The 25,842-nt window shown below is 40.4% G+C and overlaps 1 protein-coding gene across 2 annotated transcripts in view; it reads left to right on the top strand.

Annotated features, from left to right (window-relative positions):
- Positions 1 to 8,202: 8,202 nt before the first annotated feature.
- Positions 8,203 to 25,842, top strand: part of LOC132823941 (ubiquilin-1-like) — a 56,791-nt gene continuing 39,151 nt past the window's right edge. The window contains exons 1-2 of one of the 2 annotated variants that reach the window (XM_060838094.1): positions 8,203 to 8,219; positions 8,356 to 8,543. In XM_060838094.1, coding sequence (XP_060694077.1) covers positions 8,427 to 8,543 — 117 coding nt within the window. In that variant the 5' untranslated portion in view covers positions 8,203 to 8,219; positions 8,356 to 8,426. The remainder of the gene's footprint in view (positions 8,220 to 8,355; positions 8,544 to 25,842) is intronic. The other variant, XM_060838085.1, reaches the window with a different exon arrangement.

Below are 25,842 nucleotides of genomic sequence, written 5' to 3'. Positions count from 1 at the left end.
TCGAGGGTTGGGACTGAGACAAGGTGGGGGGAGGGGAAATGAGGAAACTGGAGAAGTCTGAGTTCATCCCTTGTGGTTGGAGGGTTCCTAGGTTGCAATAGTTGTGCAATAGTTCTGTTTAGCTCATGGCATTTGTTCTCAATATTGTCAGGACTAGCTACTGATGGAGGCTATATACTGATTATTATTCATTGTTTAGAGTCGGCAAAATGCTATTAGACAATTGTTTATGTCCTTGGGAGAGTATTCAAATATTGGGCAATGTCAGAGCTGATAGAAATTGGTTAGTGATGCACAACTGAATGCACTGCTGCAAAGGTTGACACTGAATTTTGGTCTAAAATATTCTTTCTTCAAATGCCTCATTTACCTTCTCATAGTTTGACCCTAGCTTTGTTGGGAATCAAAGTCCAAAATTATTCAAATATTTCCGGAGATATTAATGATTCTCTTTAATTGTATATATAAATACTAATAAAACAAGTACTAATAAGTAAATACGTAAATTTTTAAATAATTCATCAGACTATGAATATTAAATATGAATGCATTCATTCATGCAGCTGTTGATTGAACATCTACAGTGTGAGTGTAAAGTTTAACATCATTGTTTGATAAACAATGCTAGTATGACACACTGTCACATTTACCACAGGAGGACTCAGTAGATGATTTTTAAGGTGCAATTTTCTCAATAGGGGTTTCAGATGATGACTTCGCAATCATTGCCATTGCAATTCAGCAAGATTTAGTGTTCAAAACAAGTCTATGAACTGCTATTAATAATAGTAACAGTAATTTATGGTTACATGTATTTATGAAAATACAGTAAAATGTGTATGAGTTGCCATAAGCCAGCACAACTTTAATTATGCAAATTACAAATAGAATTAAATCAGACAAAGTTAGGGCAAATTTCATTTTTGTACCATGCATGGCTTCTTGATTTCCTAAGTGGCTACAGGACGTTGCCACACTCTGCAGCCACCAAACCTTGCCCTGTGGACTCAACAGCAAGGAAGAAGCAGTCCCTGCTGCCACTGAACAGACTCAGAACATTGCCTGTACCAAAGCTGCCTCATCGCTACCGATAGTCCAGCTGCTGCCATCGCTAGAAGAGTGTCTCAACTCTCGAGGACCAATCTCCATCTCCACTTTCGTGAACCGACTGGCCATCCAAATTAACTCCTGAGCTAACATCAGAGAAAAGAACAGATCCCAATTCATCGACATAGGAAAAGTTGCTCGATTGCCGTGAGGAATGGATCAGATCCTCCACGCAACAGCTCCCTGCAACTTCTTTCCACCACTGCAGCCACAGAAAGAAGAAAAAATGTATTTGATTCAAAAGTGAAATGAAGAAAAATAAAATTAAAGAAAAGAAGAATGTGGTTAGTCATGCAAGAGGCACTAGGTGGGCCTGGAGCCCAAACACTACCTACCTTGCTGCCTCCACCATCTTGAATAGATATTTGAAAGAATGGACAGAATTCAGTGAATGTACACATGAGGAACAGAAACCATTCTATTATCATTACAAAGAGGAGTCATGTATAAAGTGGTATCACGTGAAGTCAGTTCACCAGAGGAAGGAGCAGCACTCTGAAAGCTTGTGATTTCAAATAAATCAGTTGGACAATAACCTGGTGTTGTGTGACTTCTGATTTTGTCCACACCAGTCCAACAGTGGCACCTCCACATTGAGGTCACAAGGTGGTAGTAGCAAGTTCTTCAAAAGATAACACTTTTATAGAACTTACTGTTTATTCCTGTGTGTTCAGTATGAACTCCATAGCAATTCCATATAACTTATTCATTGGCTAGTTTAGACAGTGATCTAGATTTGTTAGTAAGCAAATGTATTATCTGCCATAATTACTGCCCTTCTGCAGTTGTGGTCATTTGAAAATGATTCATGCAGATTTTTGTGAAAAAGAAAATGAAAATTTCTTGATATTTATTAGTAGCTTCTCTAAGTGGATTGAGGAAAGCACAGCATCAACACTGAATGAAACATTACCATTTGTAATTAACATTAACACAAGCAAAATGTTAGTCGTGGATTACCTTAAGGTTTTGTCTCAGTGTAAGGTTTTTAATTTGTTCTGTTTCGTCCAAATATTGCTTGAAGCAAAATAATATCAAAGACAGCTCATTCCTGTTTCTAAACTCAAAGATTTGTCAGGATAATAAAAGGTGCACATAATTAAGAAGCAAGTCCTACATACATGGGTGTTAGTATGAAACAATGGCTTGATAATTTTCTGCTATAATATATAACAACTGTGTACTATAGACCAACTGTGATAGACAAACACAAAAGCTCAGTCAAAGTTGTCAATACTGTATGACACGGTTTCAGGCAAAATGGACACAGTCATGGTTTGGGTCCACATTTAAGTCATGTAAGGGGTGTGTGGAAACTAAGCATTTCTCTATACAATGAAAAGATATTTGGCTAAAATTAATGGAAAGCTGTGAAACGTCCATGTAGATTACATGATCCAGGCAATGGATAAACCAAAAGAATGAGCATGATTTCAACCTCCCGCCAGAACTTGATCCTTCACTGCCGAAGTACTGTTTCCAAGAAACAGGATTTTATTTGAGTATTGAACCAAAAGCTCAAAACTTGACTTCTCATGAAAACCTATAAGATCAGAAAACTAAACTTAATTTGTAGATGTAGTGAGCCTGTTGTAATGATGCTAAGGATGAACATTCATAAGGATCACAATGAAAACTACACCATGTTTTTTGCAGCCTGCAACACATTATCAATGAGGATGAGCACCTCGCCAAGACCTTCCCCACACCTCCACTCGCCTTTAAACAACTGATCATTGTTCGTAGCAAACTGCCCGGCTTTCAGGACAACTCCAGACAACCCTGTCACAGTAGGAGCTGCATGTCAGAGTGTGGAGATAGATACCACCATTACGTGTGAGGACACCTCCCACCATGTATGTGGCAGGTACTCATGCGACTCAGCCAACATTGTCTATCTCATACGCTCCAGGCAAGGATGCCCTGAGGCATGGTACATTGGTGAAACTGAGCAAAGGCTACAGCAACGGATGAATGGGCACCGCACAACAATCAACAGACAGGCGTGTTCCCTCCCAGTTGGAGAGTACCTCAGTGGTCCAGAACAATCGACCTTGGACCTTCGGGTAACCAAGGCGGACTTCGGGACAAGCAGCAGTGAAAAGTGGCCAAGCAGAGGCTGATAGCTAAGTTCGCTACCCATAGGGAGGGCCTCAACTGGGACCTTGATTTCATGTCACAGTACAGGTGACCACCATTGCACTATACACACATACAGACACTTCTACACGTGTGTGCGAGCACACACAGGCACTGTTATACACACCCACTTATACACACTCCTACAGACACTCACACATGCATCCTCTCACAGACTTAGACACTTTACACTCTCACATTTACACTCTCTCTCACAGACACTCACAAACCCCCACCCCAGACACACATGCACACTCTCCTACAGACACATACACTCCCAAACACTCACTTGCACCCTCTCACAGACTTAGACCACTTTATATACACACACACACATTCTCTCTCACAGATACTCACAAACCTCCACCCCAGACACACACATGCACACATACGTTTGTGGGGTGAATTTGTACTTGCAGAGTTACATTGTACTTTGCTCAAAAACTGCATGAATCCATGTAAGACTCTGTTAAGTCACTTTTTAGATTAGAATCAGTCTAAACATTATGACACAGACAGGGAACATAGGGGGCTAAGACCTTCAATATCTCAACATCTTATCTGCACTGACACCAATTGTTACAGTTAACCTGAGAATATAACTTTTTTAAAAAAAAGTTTTGTGATGTACATATGAAAGAAGTGAAACTATCATGGTCATTCTAACAGGTGAGAGATTTAACAAACAATCAAGGTATTTTTCAATGTATAATTTCAGTTACATCACACTCTGAACTTTTGCTATAAATTCTGTGTCTTACAATTGTGTTCTCTACAACCACCTAATGAAGGAGCGGCGCTCCAAAAGCAAGTGCTTCCAATTAACCTGTTGGACTATAACCTGGTGTTGTGTGATTTTTTTACTAAATTCATAAGGATGAGATTATTTGTATGTGACTGCTGGTCACACAATTAGTGAAACAGGAAATAGTTTAAGGAAGATGGTGAGTGGTGAGCCAGTGAATCTGTTCGAAATCACCACCATCCCCGGCCATCAATCCTCAGTCCCGGGGTGGATGCCTGTCCGAGGGTTTTCTGAATCTTTTGGCCATCTTATTGTCTCTGTACCTCCTCTATTTATGTTGCCAAATAGCCCACAAACTCCAAAGGGGACCTCCAGCAGCTGCGGGCCTGCTTCATCCGAATGGCAGCTGCTCAACTTCAAATTGTAGTTGCCCGAAACAGAGGTTGGCTTTTAGATATTGATGAGGCAAGGAATGTGACTTGGACTTTTTGATTGTTTGTGGTTGTGTATTTCAGCTCCACTGCTAACAGAGTAAATGAGACCCCTGTTTAACTTGTAAGAGTTAAAAGCAAGTCATGTAATGTGTTAAGATGTGAGCTAATAAACACTCAGCAATCTTAGTTTGGAATGGGATTTAATTATTAATTGTGTAGCTATACTCCAACCTTCCCCTCACTAAGTAATTTGAGAGGATAGAATTTTAGAAGCTTTTGGTTACAGTGAAAGTAAATGGACTTCCAATCTCAAAGGAGCACTTATTTAATTTAATACCCAATTGAAAAACAACATCAATGTCATCTACGTGAATCTAATAAAAATGCCATGGGGTTCTTGAATGTATGATGGTGATGGTGTGAAGGGTTGGGGGAAGATATCTTCCTGATTAAACAAAGTTTTCGCACATAAAATGGGTGAGGATTTACAGAAAATTGGACTGAGGACTGTTGTCCGACCAAAATATGGGATGGGGAAAGTTGGGAAAAATGAGAGGTGAACCAGAGTGTTTGTAAACTGTGGAATTTTTAAGGAGCCAGAAGTTACAGTGGAAAGTGGAGTTGAGGATTATCAGATCATTCATTGAATGGTGGAGCAGAATTGTTGGGCTTTAATGCACTGTGTTACAGTTGGTGGAATAAGGAGATAGATGGCAGACAAGTTACAATGCATACAAGTGAGGTGATGAATTTTGGTAGGAAGAGTGTGGAAAGGCAATGTAAAAATTGGAGTACAATTCTAATCGGGATGCAGAAGAAGAGGGACCTGAGTGTGTATATACACGGGTCATTGGCAGGGCAGGTGGAGGGAATGTTGTGAAATATATGCAGTATCATCTGCTTTATTAATAAGTATGTAGAGTACAAGTGCAAGGGTGATGTTGAACTTGTCTATGACACTTGTAACACATCAGTATTGTGTACAGTTCTGGGTGCCACATCATAGGAACGATGTGATCATTGGCGAGAGTGCAGAATCAATTTTTAAGATTGGTTCCTGGGATGAGAGACCTCAAAGTTTGTGAGAAGATTTGTAGCTCGGGTGCTTGTGGTTGTGATTCTGTTCGCCGAGCTGGGAGTTTGTGTTGCAGACGTTTCGTCCCCTGTCTAGGTGACATTCTCAGTGCTTGGGAGCCTCCTGTGAAGCGCTTCTGTGATCTTTCCTCCGGCATTTGTAGTTGTTTGAATCTGCCACTTCCAGTTGTCAGTTCCAGCTGTCCGTTGCAGTGGTCGGTATATTGGGGCCAGGTCGATGTGCTTATTGATTGAATCTGTGGATAAGCTATCCTTAGTAGCCACACACGCAGATGACAACCAACATGAATTCGACTGGGACAACACTACTATTATAGGACAAGCCAAACAGCAAACAACCAGGGAATTCCTAGAGGCATGGCACTCATCCACAGATTCAATCAATAAGCACATCGACCTGGACCCAATATACTGACCACTGCAACAGACAGCTGGAACTGACAACCGGAAGCGGCACATTCAAACCACTACAAATGCCGGAGGAAAGATCACAGAAGCGCTTCACAGGAGACTCCCAAGCACTGAGGATGTCACCTAGACCGGGGAAGAAACGTCTGCAACACAAATTCCCAGCTCAGCGAACAGAACCACAATAATGAGAGACCTCAATTGTGAGGATAGATGAAAGAAGTTAGGTATTTTGTCCTTGGAGGGAAAGCAGTCAAGAAGAAATCTGATAGAGGTTTACAAAATTGAAGATACGGAGAAACTGTTCCCTGTAAAAAGGGACAAAGTATAGATTTTAATTTAATTTGCAAAAGAAGCAAAAACAAACCGTTTTCACTCGGAGTAATTATGGGAGGGATGCTGTGCCCGGAAGTGTGGTGGAAGCAGGTTTAATTAAGGTATTTAAGTGGATATTGGACAATCATTTGGATAAAAATAGTGTGCAGTGGTATGGGGAAAAAAACAGGAGATTGGTGTGAGCTAAGAATGCTCATTTAACAATGGCTGAACAGCTTTCCTTTGTGCCATAAGATTGTGATTCTGAAGCTCTCACTGATTTAATATCCGAAAAAGGAATTTGTTTCGGTGAAAGGATATGTGGTTCAAGTCTGGAGTTCATATGGGAAATGTTCTGACTTCTTTTGCAGAGTCAAATTAGAGATTTCCAGTTGAAGGCAAGTTAATATTGTTTTGCTATCATTTTGTACAGCCCCTCAATAAAGTACCTTTCATAATGTTTACCTCAAGGATCTTGATCAGATGGACCAACGGACTGAGGAGTGGCAATGGAGTTTAATTTAGGTAAATGTAAGTTGATGCATTGGAAAGGCAAATCGGGTTAGGACTTATACACTTATCGGTAAGGTCCTGGGGAGTTTTGCTGAACAAAGAGACCTTGGAGTGCATGTTCATAGTTCCTTGAAAGTGGAGTCACGGATAGTTGGATCGTGAAGATGATGTTTGGTATTACGGGCAATTCTGGTCTCCCTCCGGTTGTGAAACTTGAAAGGGTTCAGAAATGATTTTACAAGGATGTTGCTAGGGTTGGAGGATTTGAGCTACAGGGAGAGGCTGAATAGGCTGGGGCTGTTTTCCCTGGAGCATCGGAGGCTGAGGGTTGACCTTTTAGAGGTTTAAAAAATCATGAGGGGCATGGATAAGATTAATAGCCAAGGTCTTTGCCTTGAGATGGGAGAGTCCAAAACTAGAGACCATATGTTTAGGGTGAGGGGGGAAAAATTTACAAGGGACCTGAGGAGCAACTGTTTCACACAGAGGGTGGTGCATGTATGGAATGAGCTGCCAGAGGAAATAGTGGAGGCTGGTACAATTACAAACATTTAAAAGGCATCTGGATGAGTATTTGAAAAGCAAGGGTTTAAAGGAATATGGGCAAGGGACGAGAATATTTTAGATATCTGACATGGACAAGTTGGACCCAAAAGTGTTTCTGTGCTGTACATCTCTATGACTCTAAATATATAATGTTATGGAGACATGCCTTCTTTATGGTAATGCATCAACCAACCATTCCAGTTGCCAACCAGTCAGCATTCTTCTGTCATGTGGCATAAATGTTAGTATACCAATTCAAAAGGAAAACTTGTGAATTGTTCTGATTAGTGGATAAGATAAAAAGCATCAAAATAATGCATTTTTGGTAATATCCAACCTAATATAGATAAATTTCATAATTTATCATCTTACTCTTTGGCCATATTACTAGCTGGGTAAAGTATCTAAATTTAAATTGTGACCAGTCCACATGGTGGGTTCAGAAAGCAACAGCACAGACTCCAACCTTGGTCATAACAAGCCATTGTCATTTACTTAGAAACATGCTAGAGAATTCAATTACTATTTTTAAGCGCAGAACTATGCAGTTGAAACAGAAACTCAAAATATATTAATTAACGTTTCTAAATATATGAATTGGGATAAAACTTGCAACACTTTACGCGTCTAGGAACATTACTTCACAAATCCATTGTTCTTTACATAACAAACTGCGTTCTGAAAATGTATAATGATGCAGAGTTCTTATACTGAAATTTAAAAAAAATTGAAAAGGAAATAAATTAATCTACAGCTTTAATACATGTGTAAATGGGGTAATGCACTAACTGCAGTTTGCAATAACTCAATAGGATCACATTTGACTACCTACTCATTAGAATCTCCCTAGCAGCCACACTCCGTCTATTTCCGTTTCCGGTTCTAGTAAGTTCCTTTTGCAACGTCATCCCTTAGTGGTAAGACGAGTGTGAAACGCCACAAGTCCGCTGAATAGATTTTTGATAAACAAATATTATTTTGAAAGTGGTATAGCGACTGTCCGACTCTGAGAGGTATTGCTTCTGGATTTGACGGCCTTATTGTTTTTTTTAGCGTGCGAGCAGATTACCCATGGTGCCATGGTGCAATGAGGAAGCGGCCGTTGGTTGACAGACAGCTCGAGGATGGCGGAGAACACGGAGCCGTGTTCTAGAACTGGAGCCAGAACCATCCGGGTTACTGTCAAGACTCCGAAAGACAAAGAGGAGTTCGAGCTGGCGCAGGACTGCACCGTTAAAGAGGCGAGTGCGTTAGGGAGCCGCACCGGCTAACACTTCCCCTCACCGCAGTGTGTCAACACCAGTAGGAGCCGGGAAGAAAACCACATCGCGCGGCCCGGCGGCCACCCTTAAACGTTGTCAGTGTTATTCCGAGCTTTTCTGGCTGAGCTCAGATACGAGAAGAATGTCCAGGCTCTGCTGTGTCACCCCAGACTTTTAAACATCGTGGTTGTCATAGCCCAAGCAGTTTAATTCACCAGTGGTTCCTAGAGTATTCAGCAAATTTAAAGTTAGTGGTGATTTTTGATGTACGCAGCATTGTGAGCAGGACTTCGTGAACATGTCCTGATGTAATGTTAGGCTGGATGCTGGTGAATGTAGTTTTAACCTGTTCCAGATTTCAGATCAAACCATAATCACCCATATGCTTTATTCGTGTGTTGTGGTTAGTCTTCTCACAACCCTCACAAATCACTTTTGCTGAGCCATATTAATATATTAGATTTGCTGTCAGGCACTGTGGTTGTTTTTTTAAAATTTCCAAACATGTTTCCTATTAATTTAGCTTTGAGATATCTTTAAATATGCAGTTCTGCATTGAGGATCATGAAGGCAGTTGAAAAGAATGATGAAATAAGGGTGACGATAAATTTTCAGGGTTTAGGTAAACCAGGCTGCAGAGCGTAAGGACACGGTGGCTAAAAGAGTAGTCACCAAAGGCATGACTATGGGAGTGCAGAACACAGTCTTCAGGGTGCATATGTTTTATTATTGTGGCAGCTGCAGTTAGGTGTGGTGAGACTGTGGAAGAATTTGGAAGTCATTGTCTTAACTCGGTTTACTTGATCGTCAGCCCCTTAGTGTGGCTTGAAAGTGTTTGGAATATTTTGCCTTAGCTGCTATTTGTTCCTCCAGTGTTGGACATTGTAAACAAGCACAACTTAAATTTGCAAATACAAACAAATCATATTGATTATTATGTGGAATGATTTCTCTTTCTCTTGTACAGATGAATCATTCCTTGAAATAATTGGCACCCAAAGGTAGTGAAATATTTGCACTGATTTAAATAGAATTTGCTTCAGCTTTGTTTGCAGTTTGTAATTATGGGCTTTGCTTCCTTTGTAATGAAATCTAGATGGGATATGTCCAATGCCTGTAAGGTAAACAGTTACTTTGTTTAATAAGTCACTGGTTAGAACAGTTTGCCATCATTCAGGATTTTCTTCAGAGTTTGAGGTGTTTTCCAACTGCAGTCCCAAGATACTAGGGATCATAACAGTATCTCAGGAGTTCCTCCAAGATAACCAAAATACTTGGATTTATTGGTGATAACAAAACTTGTATAACCTATTATATATAATAAAGCATTGTGTGTTTTATAATGCTCCTCAAAGGAGCGTTATAAAACAGGTATGACATTGAGCCACATAGGAATGATATGTCAAATGGCTAAAGCTAAATCAGAAATGGGTGTTAAGAAGTGTCTTCGGGCTGGAAAGTAAAATGGAGAGGTGTGGGTTTGAATTCTAGAGCTTCTGGCTAAGGCAGTTGAAGGCGTAGCCACTAGTGGTAGCACCATTGTAATTGTGAATACAAAAAATCCAGCACACACTGTGAAGGGATTTGAAAATAAGGTTGTGAATTATGAAGTCAAGATGTTTCACTGGAAGCCGCTGTAGGTAATCATATAGAGGGACAAAAGGGCTTACTGCAAATTAAGACACAAGCTGGCACAGATTTGGATGGTCTCCGGTTTACTGAGAATGAAATTCAGAAGGTTAGTCAGCAATGCATTAAGGTATTCCTGATGAGCTTATGTTTGAAATGTTGATTCACCTGCTCCTTGGATGCTGCCTGACCAGCTGTGTTTTTCCAGCACCACACCTTTTGACTCTGATCTTCAGCATCTGCAGTCCTCATTTTCTCCTAGTGTGTTAAGATAGTTGATTCTAAATGTAAAAAAGACATGGAAGAGAGTTTCAACAGCGGATGAGCTGAGAAAAACGAGAGAAGCACTTTATTTCTCTTTTCTTGTGATGTTAGAATAGTCATTCTTTAAAATGTAAATAAATCTGGAATGTTAATATTTAAATGGACAAAAAGAATAGATTGGAAAAGCCCTGCTGGAGGATGTGAATCAGTGTGTAAAGTTATTGAGTATTGTCACATGCAATAAAATTGCTATTGGCATTGTTGTACATTTTGCATTTAACCTTGATTGATTGCAAGTAATATTATTTGATTCCCTAGGAATTATTTATAATTGAATATCCGATTTAAATGGCAAACATATGTGCTGTTCAGAAGCTGAATGAATCAGTTTGATGGTTGTTCCTTCTGGAGAATTTTCTTATCAGTACAATATATGAAATGATAAAAAATATTTTGATACACAATATTTTGCTTCCAATAGAATTAATTTTTATTGTAGTTATTATGAAATTTATCTTCAGTTGTGATGGAACCTTGTGTTTTATTGATTTGACATCATTTGATCAATCTTTAGCTTTTTATAATAGCTATAAAATACACGAGTAGTTTTATGATATTTCTGCAACAGAAGAAAGATTCTCCAGCAATTTCAGTTTTTGTTTCAGGTTTTGAGTATCTGCAGTTTGTTCTTTTGTTTTGACAGTTTTCTTTTCAAGGTAATGATCCCAAATGCAAATTAATAGTTTTCTTTGTGCAGTTGTGCGGTATTTTGGGGAATATATCTTTCCTTACTGTGAGATGCGCAAACATCTAATGTGGAAATGCACTTGAAAATTGTTTTGGGTTTTAAATTACATTGTGTGCCCAGTGTAATATGGAGTTTGAATTGGATTTATTATTTTGGGGAACATTTTAATTTCTTCAGTTAAAGAATAATATGGATTGTGCTTGTATTTGGGCAGATTCTGAATTTAGTTTGTTAATAAATCAAGTTGTCTTTGAATATTGTTTTAGACCTGTATATTGGGTGCTTTCAAAATACAGTAAATATAAATATGACGTAGGTCTAACATCAATCTTAGATTTGTAAATTTATGATTTGGAGCATATGTTTTTATTTCTGAAATAGCAAATTATGCCTGTGGTAAATAAGTGCACTCAATCAGTGCTTCAGTGATTGTTCAAATCAGGCAGAAACATTGGGAGGTTGTTTTGTTCAATTGGCTAGCTGGTTAGCGTGTGATGTAGAATCATTCCAGTGATGAGTGTTCAATCCCCGTGCCAGTTTTGCACATCGTGGAGATATGCTTCCTCACTTTGCCCCAGAAATGATGCTCCTTAGTCTGTGTATGACTAATCCTCTCCCTGTGATTGAGAGGGATGTCTATGGTTCTTTTGTGGATTGCAGATTTCAACATAGGGTTTGTACCCAAGTGCTTACTGTCACAGCAAATTCTTACACTATATAAAGTGAATTAGGCCATACATCAATTGTGCATTATGCAACATGGGGTTATTCTTGGATTTTTGGTCTGCTGTAACCACAACTGTTACAATGTTTGTGTTCAAATATAGAAAATAATATGACTTAAAAATAATTCATAACGACATAATTAAGTTAGACTAGTACAAGTACATTTTAATTACTGAAATAGCTGAAGATTCAAACCCTAGCTATCCAAGGCACCTTTTGCTTACGTATTCATTGTTGGGTTGATTATTGTGTCAATAACTGGAATACCAAAAGTAGTTTCACTGACTCAGCTGTTGTCTATATCTAAGAATATAAACAATTACTTAGAGAATATTTATATGACACCTGTGATCTTCTAAATGATGTGCAGAGTTCTGTGCTATAATTTAAAATTTTAAGTGTGCACTAAGTATTGTACGATATGTTAACCTAATTCCAGATAGGACAGTACTGTAAATAGTTACTTTTCAGATGGCAGTGTGTATTTGGTCAAATTTTACAGTTTGACTTGCTAAAGGCTTTCAGCAAACGTGGAGTCCTGAGAATTAGTACAATCAAAAAGGAGTTATTCTTAACAGGAAGAGCTCAGGAACTTTATTTTCAAATGAACTTATTGACATCCTGTTGACTTTGCAGGAAATATAGAAAAGAATTCACCATGTTTTAGAGTATTTGAGTGTGGAAGGTTATGAAGGAAAGGAGCAAAGTAAAATTACCTTACAGCGTCTATACAAATGCATTTTAAAAAAAAATTGTCTCTGGTACATAATTGTGCCAATGTTGAAAAACCGACATGGCAAGTACAAGTATTCCTAGAATTTGCTTACCGTACACGAGGGGTGTGTGTGTGTGTGTGTGTGTGTGTGTGTGTGTGTGTGTGTGTGTGTGGGGGGGGGGGGTACGGTACAGAGCCTAATCCTACACTTCAGCTTTTGGTTCATTGTCTTGTAATGGGTCTTCAAGTGCACATCCTAATTCTTCTTCAATGGTTTGAGGGTTTTTTCAGGCACTGAGTTATGGATCCCTGTCAACCTCTCTGGATGGAAAACATTTCTTAACAAATCTCCTCTAAACCACTACCCATCAGTCTATTTCTATACTCCCTCATCATGAAACTTTCAAACAAGGGATGCATATGTATGAACACATGATTCAGAAACAGATGTAGGCCATTCGGTTCTTAAACTTGCTCCAATCTTCAATAACGTCATGGCTGATCTGATAGTAACTTTAAATCTATGTTCCTGCCTATCCAGATAACCTTTTGGTTGCTACTTAACAAGAACTTATCCACCTTTGCCTTAAAAATAGTCAACCACCACCTTTCTAGGAAGAAAGTTCCAAAGACACTCAACCCTCAGAAAATATCTTGCCTAATCTTTGTTTTAAATCTCTGCTCTAGATCCTCTCAGAGGAAACATCCTCTCCCTATCTACCTGGCAGTCCCCTTGGAATTTTGTTTCTCAATCCAGTCTCTTTAGTCAGAGGCGCAGATGTTTCTGCACCTGACAATGAGATATCAGAATGGTGTTGCCTCCCTGACGCCACGATCAAGGATCCCTCGGAGAGGATGCAGAATATCCTCAAAGGGAAGAGGGACCAGCAGGAGGTCATTAGTTCCAATGCGCACAATGACATAAGAAGAGAAAAGGGTAAGATTCTGAGGAGAGAATATAGGAAATTAGGTAAGAATTTAAACAACAAGGTCCTTGAGGGTAGTAATATCTGGCTTATTCCCAGTGCTATGTGATGGAGAGGGTCAGAATAGGAGGATAGAGCAGGAGGAGCTGGTGCAGTAGAGAAGGATTCACACTTTTGGATCATTGGAATCTCTTGGAGTAGAAGTGACCTGTTCCAGAAGGGCAGATTGCACCTGAATTGGAAGGCGAATAATATACCAGTGGGGAGATTTTGCTAGAACTGCTCAGGAAGATTTAAACTAGTCAGGGTGGAGTGGGACCCAGGATGATAATGATGAAAGAGATCAGTCTGAGACTGGTGCAGTTGGGAAAAGGAGCAAGGCAGGCAGTAACAAAGCAGAGAACCAGGTGGGAAATGATGGAATAAAGGCACTTTTAATGCAAGAGGCCTAACGGGGAAGGCAGATGAACCCTGCATAGTTGGGAACATGGGATTGAGATATCCTAACAATTACAGAGAGGTGGCTCAGGAATGGATAGGACTGGCAGCTTAATGTTCCAGGGTATAGATGTAATAGGAAGGATAGAAAGTGAGAGGGCAAGAGAGGACAGGGAGTTGCACTTTGTATAACATTACAGCTATACTTAGGATATTCCTGGGGACATGTCTCAGTTCCACCCAAGTAACTTCCCTGGAAATAAGAAAGGGATGATCACCTTATTATACTATAGATGCCCTAACAGTCAGCAGGAAATTAAAGAAACATATTTGTAAGGAGATCTCCGATATCTGTGAGAGTAATAGGGTGGTTATGCTTGGGGATATTAACTTGCCAAACATAGACTAGGACTGTCATTGTGTTAAGGGCTTGGGTGGAGAGGAATTTAAATATGTACAAGAAACATAAAAGATAGGAGCAAGAGGAGGCCATTCTTCATGTTCATGGCTGATGATCCAACTCCGTAGCCTAATCTTGCTTTCTCCCCATAATCTCTTATCTCTTTCGCCCCAAAGTGCTGCATCTAGCTGCCTCTTGAATACATTCAATGTTTTGGCATCAACTACTTCCTGTGGTAATGAATTCCACAAGCTCACCACTTTTTTGTTTTCCTTTGGGTGAAGAAATGTCTCCTCATCTCAGTCTTAAATGGTTTACCCCAAATCCTTAGACTGTGACCCACCCACCATCTGGAGAATATCCTTCCTGCATCTACCCTGTCTGGTTCTGTTAGAATTTTATAAGTTGCTGTGAGATTACCCCCTCATTTGTCTGAAGTCCAGCAAAAACAGTTGTAACCTAGTAATCAATCTCTCAATCCTGCCATGCCCAGAATCAGCCTAGTAAACCTTTGCTGCACTCCCTCAAGAGCACGGGCTTTCCTCAGAAATGGAGACCAAGACTGCACACCATATTCTAGGTGCGGCCTCACCATGGCCCTGTATAACTGCAACAACACATCCCTGATTCTGTACACAACCTCCCCCTCATGCCTGATGAAGGGCTCCTGCCCGAAACATTGATTTTCCTGCTCCTTGGATGCTGTCTGACCTGCTGTGCTTTTTCAGCACCACTCTAATCTCGACTCTCACCATGAATGCCAATGTACCATTTGCCACCCATACTGCCTGCTGCAACTACATGCTTACCTTCAATGACCAGTGTACAAGGGCACCCAGGTCCCGCTGCACACTACCCTCTCCCAATTTACAGCCATTCAGGTGGTAATCTGCTATCTTGTTTTTGCTTCCAAAGTGAATAACCTAATACTTATCCAAATTATACTGCATCTGCCATTGATTTGTCCACTTGTCCAACCCGTCCAGATCCTGTTGAAAGATTTCTGCATCCTCATTACAGTTCACTCTCCCACCCAGTTTGGTCTTATCTGCAAACTTTGAGATGTTATGTTTTGTTCCCTTATCCAATTCATTAACATATATTGTGAATGGCTAGGATCCCAGCACCAATCCCTGTGGCACCCCATGAGTATCTGCCTGTCAATTTGGAAAGGACCCATTAATTCCTACTCTTTTTTTGTTTCCTTTCCGCCGATCAGTTTTCTATCCGTCAATATACTTCTCCCAATCCCATGCGCTTTAATCTTGCACAACAATCTATCATGCAGGACAATGTGAAAAGCTTTCAGGAAGCTCAAGTATACCATATCGACTGGCTCCCCCTTGTCAACTCTACTGAGAACTCTTATTCATAGAATTCCAAGCATAATTTCCCCTTCGTAAATCCATGCTGACTCTATCTGATCCTGCCACTGCTTTCTAAATGCTCCGCTGTAAAGTCCTTGATGTGGATTTGAGAATATTCCCCACTACTGATTTTAGCCTTACTGGTCTATAATTCCCTGTTTTCTCTCAATCTCCCTTTTTGAATATTGGAATGATGTTAGCTACCATCCAATCTGCAGGGACTGTTCCCAAGTCTATAGCATTCTGGAAGATGATCACCAATGCATCAATTGTTTCTAGAACCACTTCCTTAAAGTACTCTGGGATGTAGATTATCAGGCAATTAATTCGCCTTCAATACAATCAATTTTCCCAGCACCACTTCTCTGCTAATATTGATCTCCTTCAGTTCTCTCCCCTCAATAAATATTGCATTCTTCAATATTTCTGATATCTGATTTATGTCGTCTTTCATGTAGATTGAGCCAAAGTATGCATTCAGTTGCTTAGCCATTCCTATGTCCTCTTATACATTTCCCCGTTTGGTGAATGTAGGTGCACTACAGACATAATCTTTTTCTCTTGTCATGCCTGTAGAAGCTCTCAGTGCCAGTCTTACCACAGTAAACTTGCGGGGAACATACTGTATTTTTCTCTTCTTAATCAATCCCTTGGTACATTTTTGCTGAATTCTAAACAACTCCCAATCCTCAGACCTATTATTTTTCTTGGCCAATCTGTATGCTTCTCCCTTGGAATGATAATATCTCTGATTTCTTTTGTAAGCCATGGATCAGTCCTCTTTTTCGTTTTGCCTTAGTGCCAGACAGGAATAAACAGTTGCAGTTCCCCATGCATTCCCTGAATGTTTGTCATTGCCTATCCACTGTCCACTTAAGTAACTGTCTCAAATCTGTCAAGGCCAACTCATGCCTCATAACTTCATAGTTTCCTTTGAGTGAGCACCCTAATCTCCTGAATCAACTACTTCACTCTCCATCTTGATAGTTTCTTGTTTTTTTTCATATTATGGTCGCTCATTCCCAAGGGGTCATACATAGATAGGTTGGCACTGATTCCCTTCTCATTACACAGTACCTAGTCTAAGATGATGTGCTCTCTAGTTGGTTCCTCCACATGTTGGTCCTGGAGTATATATTCCAAGAATTCCTAATCTATGGCATTGTTGCTAATTTGATTTGCCCAGTCTATGTTCAGATTAAAATCACCCCCATGATTACTGATGTGGATATACCTACTACAGAAGGTGCAAAACCTGACTTACTCTTGGGATATAAGGTAGGGCAGGCGATGGAGGCATCAATGGTGGATTGCTTTGGGGCCAGTGACCATAATTTTGTTAGTTTTAAAATAGTGATGGCAAAGAATAGACCAGATCTAAATGTTAAAGTTCTAAACTGGAGGAAAGCTAGTTTTGAGGGTATTAGACAAGAACTTTCAAAAATATATTTTGGGTTGAATGTTCACAGGTAAAGGGGTGGCTGCAAAATGGGAAGCCTTCAAACATGAGATAATGAGAGTCCGGAGACAGTATGTTCCTGTTAGGGTGAGGGGCATGGCTGGTAGGTGTAGAGAGTGTGAGATGACTACAGAAATTGAGGTTTTGATTAAGAAAAAAGAAGAAAGCATATGTCAGGTGTAGACAGCAGAAATCGAGTGAATCCCTAGAAGAGTGTTAAGGCAGTAGGAATATACTTGAAGGGGAAATCAGGAGGGCAAAAAGTGGACAGGTAGTTTTGGCAAATAGCGTTAAGGAGAACCCAAAGGGATTTTGCAAATATATTAAGGTCAAAAGGGTAACCAGAGAGAGAATAAAGATCAGCAAGGCAGCCTGTGTGTGGATCCACAGGATTTGGGGGAGATATTAAGCGAGTATTTTGCGTCAGTGTTTATTGTGGAGAAAGATATGGAATGTGTGGAAATAAGTATTGACATTTTGAAAAAATGTCCATGTTGCAGAGAGGTGGTGCTGGTCGTCTTAAAACGCATAAAGGTGGATAAATCCCCAGGATCTGATCTGATGTACCTGAGAACTTTGTGGGAAGTTTATGGAAGGAATTGCTGGGCTCCTTGCTGGGATATTTGTATCATCAATAGCCTCAGGTGAGGTGTCAAAAGACTAGAGGTTGGTTACCATGTTGCTAATATTTAAGAAAAGCCAGGGAACTGTATACCTGTGAACTTGATATCAGTGGTGGGCAAGTTGTTGGAGAGGATCTTGAGGGACAGGATTTACATGTATATGGAAGGGCAAGGACTGATTTGGGCTAGTCAACTTGACTTTGTGCATGGGAAGTTGTGTCTCACTATCTTGAGTTTTGTTTTTGAAGGTGTAATGAAGAGGATTGATGAGGGCAGAGGGGTGGCTTTGATCTATATGCACTTCAGTAAGGCGTTTCCCAAGGTTTCTCATGGTAGAATGGCCAGTGAGGTCAGATCACATGGAATACAGGGAGAACTAGCCATTTAGATACAGAACTGGCTCAAAGGTAGAAGACAGAGGGTTGTAATGGAGGACTGCTTTTCAAACTGGAGACCTGTGACCAGTGGTGTGCCACAGGGATCGGTGTTGGTCCACTGCTTTTTTGCCATTCATATAAAATGCTTTCGGTGTGAACATAGGAGGTATACTTAGTAAGGTTTCAGGTAACACCAAAATTGGAGGACAGCAGAGAAGATTATCTCAGAGTAAAACTTGATGTTGATCAGTCAAGCTGAGGAGTGGCATATGGAGTTTAATTTGAATAAATGTGAGGTGCTGCATTAATGGTAAAGTTCCTGGGGAATGTTACTGGACAAAGGGACCTTTGGAGTACAGGCTCATAGTTCATTAAAAGTGGAGTCACAGGTGGACAGGATTGTGAAGAAGGATTTGGTATGTTTTCCTGTATTGGTCAGAGCATTGAGTATAGGAGTAGAGAGGTCATGTTTCGGCTGTCCAGGACATTGGTGAGGCCACTTTTGGAATATTGCATGCAATTCTGGTCTCCCTGCTATAGGAAGGATGTTGTGAAACTTAAAAGGATTCAGAAAGAATTTACAAGGATGTTGCCAGGGTTGTAGGGTTTGAATTGTCGGGAGAGGTTGAATAGACTAGGGCTGTTTCCCCTGGAGCGTTGACAGCTGAGGGGTGACCTTAGAGGTTTATTAAAATCTTGGGGGCATGGATCAGATGAATAGACAAGGTCTTTTGCCTGGGGTGGGGGTGGGGAGCACCAAAACTAGAGAGGGGAAAGATTTAAAAGGAATTCACTGGGCAGATGTATGGAATGAGCTGCCAGAGGAAGTGGTGGAGGCTGTACAATTGCAGCATTTAAAAGGCATCTGGATGGGTATATGAATAGGAAGGGTTTGGAGGGACATGGGCCAAATGCTGGCAAATGGGACTAGATTAGTTTAGGATATCTGGTCAGCATGGGCGAGTTGGACCAAAGGGTCTGTTCCCGTGTTGGACGTGTTTGACTGTCTGATGCTTAACCTGCTTTCTAAACGCCTATCCAAGCCTATCCAACCATTCCCTAAAACAACCCACCCTTTACAGGTGTTTGTCTGATAAGGGGATCCCCTGTGGCCATTCTCCTCAATAACAAGTATACCATTTGGATGCTGTTGGGGGGGTGCAGGCACAGCTTACCAGGAGTAAGCCATGGGATACAGGTTTCTGACACAGAATTGCTCAGAAAGGAAAGGGAGAAAGGAGTAGAGCATTAGTCATTGGGGATTCCATAGTTCGTGGGACAGGGATTCTGAGAGAGACTCATAGTTGGTGTGTTGCCTCTGAGGTGCCAGAGTCCATGACGTCTGATTTATGATTTTGGGATCCTTGAGGGGTAGCAGCCCCTAGTCGTGGTTCACATAGGCACCAATGACATAGGTAGGAAAAGGGATGGGGATGTAAGGCAGAAATTCGAGGAGCTAGGGTGGAGGCTTAGAGCTAGAACAAAGAATATTGCATACAATTCTGGTCTCCTTCCTATCGGAAGGATGTTGTGAAACTTGAAAGGATTCAGAAAAGATTTACAAGGGTAGTTCCAGAGATGTAGACTAAAGCAAAGGATTGTAAAGGTGATTCTGAATAGGAGCGAGGGCAACTAGGTAGTTGTTGTGGGGGACTTTAGCTTTCTAGATATTGACTAGAAATTCTATAGTTTGAGTACTTGAGATGGGTCAGTTTTTGTCCAGTATGTGCAAGAAGGTTTCCTGACACCGCACAGAGGCTTACAAGAGGCAAGGCCAAGTTGGATTTGGTACTGGGTAATGAGCCGGGTCAGGTGTTAGATTTGGAGGTAAGTGAGCACTCGGTGATAGTGACCATAATTCGGTTATGTTTACTTGAGCAACCGAAAGGGATATGTATTTTCTGCAGGGCAAGAGTTATAGCTGGAGGAAAAGCAATTACGGTGCATTTAGATGGGGATGGAAATTGCAGGGGATGGGCACAATTGAAATGTGGAACTTGTTCAAAGTTTGGGAGAAGATTTGTAGCTCCGGTGCTCGTTGTTGTGGTTCTGTTCGTCGAGCTGGGAGTTCTTGTTGCAAACGTTTCATCCCCTTTCTAGGTGACATCCTCAGTGCTTGGGAGCCTCCTGTGAAGGCTTCACAGGAGGCTCCCAAGCACTGAGGATGTCACCTAGAAAGGGGACGAAACGTTTGCAACAAAAACTCCCAGCTTGGCGAACAGAACCACAACAATGTGGAACTTGTTCCAGAAACAGCTCCTGCGTGTCCTTGATAAGTATGTACCTGGCAGGCAGGAAGTGGTCAAGCCAGGGAACTGTGGCTTACAAAAGAAGTTGAATCTCTTCTCAAGAAGAAGAAGGAGGCTTGTGTAAAGATGAGATGCAATGGCTCAGTTAATACTTGAGAGTAACAAGTTAACCATGAAGGACCTAAAGAGAGCGCTAAGAAGAGTCAGGAGGGGACATGAAAAGTCTTTGGCAGGTAGGATCAAGGGAAGCCCCTAAAGCTTTCTGTAGGAATAAAAGAATGACTAGGACCGATCAAGGGCAGTAGTGGGAAGTTGTGTATGGAGACCGAGGAAATCGGAGAGGCACTAAATGAATATTTTTCATCAGTATTCACACAGAAAAAAGATAATGTTGAAGAGAATACTGAAATACAGGCTATTAGACTAGACAAGATTGAGGTTCATAAGGAGGTGGTGTTTAGATATTTTGGAAAGTGTAAAACTAGATAAGGCCCCTGGGCTGGATGAGATTTATTCTAGAGTTCTTTGGGAAGCCAGGGAGGAGATTGGAAAGCTTTGATCTTTGTCGTTATTGTCTACAGGAATAGTGCCAGAAGACTGGAGGATAGCAACTCTTGTCCCCTTGTTCAAGAAGGAGAGTAGAGACAACCGTGCTAATTATAGACTAGTGAGCCTTACTTCGGTTTGGGTAAAGTATTGAAAAGAATTATAAGAGGAAGGATTTATAAACATCTAGAAAGGAATAGGTTGATTAGGAATAGTCAACACAGTTTTGTGCAGGGTAGATTGTGCCTCTCAAACCTTAGAGTTCTTTGAGAAGGTGACCAAATATGTGGATGAGGGTGAAGTGGTTGATATGGTGTATATGGATTTCAGTAAGGCATTTGATAAGGTTCTCCACGGTAGGCTATTGCAGAAAATGCGGAGGCATGGAATTGACGATGATTTAGTGGTTTGCATCAGAAATTGGCTAGTAGTAAGAAGTCAGAGGGTGGTAGTTGATGTGAAATGTTCATCCTGGAGTTCAGTTGTTAGTGGTGTTCCGCAAGGATCAGTTTTGGGGCTACAGCTGTTTGTCATTTTTATAAATGACCTAGATGAGGGTATTGAAGGATGGGTTGGTAAATTTGTAGATAACACTAAGGTTGGTGGAATTGTGGACTGTGTGGAAGGATGTTGCAGGTTACAGAGGGACATGGATAAACTGCAGAACTGAGTGAGAGGTGACAAATGGAGTTTAATACAAGAAAGTGAGGTGATACACTTTGGAAGGAGTAACTGGAATGCAGACAACTGGACTATAGGTAAGATTCTTGGTAGTGTGGATGAGCAAAGAGATCTGAATCCATGTGCACAGATCCCTGAAAGTTGCTACCCAGATTGATGGGGTTGCTAAGAAGGCGTAAGGTGTGATGGCTTTTATTGGTAGAGGGATTGAGTTTCAGAGCCATGAGGTCACGTTGCAGCTTTACAAAAATCTTGTGCGGCTGCACATGGAGTCTTTCCTACAGTTCTGGTTGTCACATTATTGGAAGGATGTGGAAGCATTGGAAAGGGTGCAGGGCAGATTTACCAGGATATTGCCTGGTCTGGAGGGAAGGTCTTATGAGAAAAGGCTGAGGCATTGTTGCTGTTTTTGTTAAAGAAAAAATTGAGAGGTGACTTAATGGAGACTTAATAGTTAGGGTGTGAAATGCCCTGACTGCAACAGTAGTAGACTTGCCAACTTTAAGGGCATTTAAGTGGTCTTTGGATAAACATATGGATGTAAACTGATTAGTGTTGATTAGATGGTCTTCAAATTGGTTTCATTGGTCGACGCAACATCAAGAGCTGAAGGGTCTGTACTGCGCTGTAATGTTCTAAAGTTTCTATGAACTGCTTGCAGGGCATTTACATCCATCCTTACATAAGATGACCTGTAGTGTGCATAGTACTTTCTGCAGTCTCTTTATATCTCACTAGTGACCCCCCTCCACAATATTGTTATAATCTGTAATCCCTTGCAGTAAAGTCCAAATCTTTGATCTCTACCACAAAAAGCAAGGAACCCAACTGGAAACAGCTTTTCAATCACAACATCTGTCAGTGATTGCACTTTATTTCCTGCTGCTGAGATAATCTTGTATCCAATTTATCATCTTGCCATGGCTCCCATGGGCTTTTACTTTTGTGACCAATTTGCCATGTTGGACATTTATTAACCCTGGCCAACATCAGCCCTCCTTTTCACCACAAAAATTCCTGCATGTTAATTGAACTTTACAACAGCAAATTGTTGTTGTTTGGAACTGATTTATCTTTCTAAATCAAGATTCCCTCAGTTTTCAGTGATTCTCCCACCTCCAAAGGGTGGATTGTAATTATTGTATTTTCCTTTCTTTTTAAACAATGGTCCAATGCTAGATTCCTAACAGCACTGTGGTAGTACACCATATGGACTGCCATGGTTCAAGAATGTGACTCACCATTATCTTCCTAGACAATTAAGGAAAGAGAAAAATAATTGGCCTTTGTCCTGACAATCACATCTGTGAAATAGATATACTGTCCACTAGTCCTCTGACACCACACCTGTTACCAAAGAGGATAAGAAAATTATAATAAGGAGGTTTACTTTGTCTTTTACTTCTCTTCATCTCAGAGTCATTTTATACCCATATGATTTATTCATTTACAATTATGTTAAATCCATTATTACTTTGTTATTTAGTAACAATGAAAATTTTCTTTGCCTCCATGCACAGATTAACCTTAGGGTCCCTTAATAGCCCTTATTTTCTTTCTTCATCGTCTTGCACTTTACTATATCCTTAAGATCCTTTGTGTTCCGTCTAGCCACTAAGATTGTAAGATAAAATCTGATTAATGTTTTTGCTTCTATGTTTTTAACTGCTATGCTTGTTATCTTAGCATGGCTATATTAAAAGAGTGATTGGTATATTTTTAACTTCCCCTTATCGGAGGTATGTTATATAGGAGTTTCACTGTGCAGTTGGCTTGCTGTCATGCTTGTTGCTTGCAAATAATTGAAATGTTTACGTGTGTGGTCAAGAGGACAGCATTCTATTTTTGGTCTGTATTCTGTGATATGGGCTCCCAATAGATACTTCTCACTTTTACCTTCAAGTTTTACAGTTTTTTTAATATTAGATTTAGAAGAGGGGCAGCACGGTGGCATAGTGGTTAGCACTGCTGCCTCACAGCGCCAGGGACCTGGGTTCAATTCCCGCCTCAGGCGACTGACTGTGTGGAGTTTGCACGTTCTCCCCGTGTCTGCGTGGGTTTCCTCCGGGTGCTCCGGTTTCCTCCCAACAGTCCAAAGATGTGCGGGTCAGGTGAATTGGCCATGTTAAATTGCCCGTAGTGTTAGGTAAGGTGTATATGTATGGGTGGGTTGCGCTTCGGCGGGTCGGTGTGGACTTGTTGGGCCGAAGGGCCTGTTTCCACACTAAGTAATCTAATCTAATCTAAACTCTAGTAAGCAGACATGCTGCTAAATGTATTAGCTAACTCTAGGAACAATGAAATAGAAGGACTGTAGGCTGTTCAGTTTCCCAGTCTGTTCTACCAATTGTTTTATTATTCAGAATATTTTTCTGAATATTTTGAGCTCTTTCACTTTAAATGAGCACCAAACATTGGAAAAGCTGAAGAATATCTAACATAAAGTATGTCTGTAAAAACTTGATTTTTTAGTAATTTGCTTAGTAATTTAGTTGTGTCCCAAAGTGCTTCACAACCGTGAAATGTAGTGTAGGGAAATATAGTAGCTAACTCCCACAGAAGACTCAACAACAAGCAAAAGAGAAATAAACAGATTTTTTTTCTCAGAAATAAGAACAGTTATTGGTGGAAAAGCCTAGCAGGTCTGGCAACTTTTATGGAGAGAAATCAGTTAACAATTCAGGTCCAGTTCCCCTTCTTCAGAATCTACTTTCTCTCCACAGATACTGTCAGACCTGCTGAGTTTTTCCAATAATTTTTGATTTTTTTTTGTTCAGAGATGAGTTTTGGCCACTACATTCAGAGAATGTTCTGTTCCCTTTACAGATAGTTTCATGAGATGTTTTACTGATGGAATCCTATTTAATATCCCATCTGAAAGATGACATCTTCCACATTTAAGCATTTCCTCAGGCCAGCAGTGAAGTTTATCTAGTTTATGGATTTTTTAAAAATTGGAATTGAACTTGAACCCACAATCCTTTGATTCACAAGTGACTGCTGTTACTGAAACAAGGCAAATGGTTTAATGTGGCATACACATCAGAAAAAAGGCACATGGTTAACTGTAAAGTGCTTTGGGATGATCTCCTGAGGGCATGAATGGTGGTATACAAATATACGCCCGCCTGTGCTGCTGTTTTGATTCCAGTATCCTAGCTCATGTTTTTTGCAGTAATTCATTATATGAAATATTTTGAGGTATGACTATGTATAAATAGAAACTTTAGTGACAGTGGCAAATCAACTAGTGAAATATACTGTTGGATAAGTGTTATTTTTGGCACAATTAAATGTAATTTGTGTAAAATTATGGATGTAAGATTTGTTTTGAACAGTTGTCATGGTATAACTGCTATATCCCATTTTGAACTTTGATATGATCTTATTATGGTACAAAGTCCAGATGATGCAAGATTTCAGGATTGAGGGACATTTTTGGAGCACTAACCATGTAATCTGTCCCTGACTGAGATGAGTAAATAGATTATAAAATCCAGTATGTGAATCTCTATGCTTAATATGCAGACTTATTAAAAGTACATGGTTTTATGTAAAACACCTGAACCTTTGTACCAAATATGAGACAGAGTCTTAAGTTTGTTGATACCATCACCTTCAGGTTTCCCTCCAAGCCGTTCACCATCCTGACTTGGAAATATATTGTGGTTATTTAAATGCAGCTGGGTCAAAATCCTAGAATTCCCTCCCTAAGGGTATTATGGTTCAACTGACAGCATGTGGGCTACTTAAAAGTTTAGGTTTCACCTGTAACCTCTGAGTTTTCTCAAGTGACTTATTTGACCAAAAGAAATTACTGCAACAGAATGTAATTCTTGATTTTTCCAATGTCCAAACAGGCATTTTAACACTCCTGATATTGGCATCGGCCAACACCATACAGGGTAAAAACTAGGCTGGGCACTTTACCACCTTCTAGACTTAATATTGAGTTCAACACCTTCAAATTGTGAACCAACTCCCAAATCTTCCCATTCTTTTATCTTACTTGTTATGTTCTCTGTCACCATGTCCTTTCTGCCCTCCTCCCACCCAAATGGGTCTGTCTTCTCTTTCAAGTCTGGCAAGTTAGATGCACCATTGTTCTGCCATTTTCACATTCCAATCAC

Source organism: Hemiscyllium ocellatum, chromosome 2, assembly GCF_020745735.1.
Source record: "Hemiscyllium ocellatum isolate sHemOce1 chromosome 2, sHemOce1.pat.X.cur, whole genome shotgun sequence".
Lineage (NCBI taxonomy): Eukaryota > Metazoa > Chordata > Chondrichthyes > Orectolobiformes > Hemiscylliidae > Hemiscyllium > Hemiscyllium ocellatum.
This window is presented reverse-complemented; position numbering and strand designations above follow the sequence as displayed.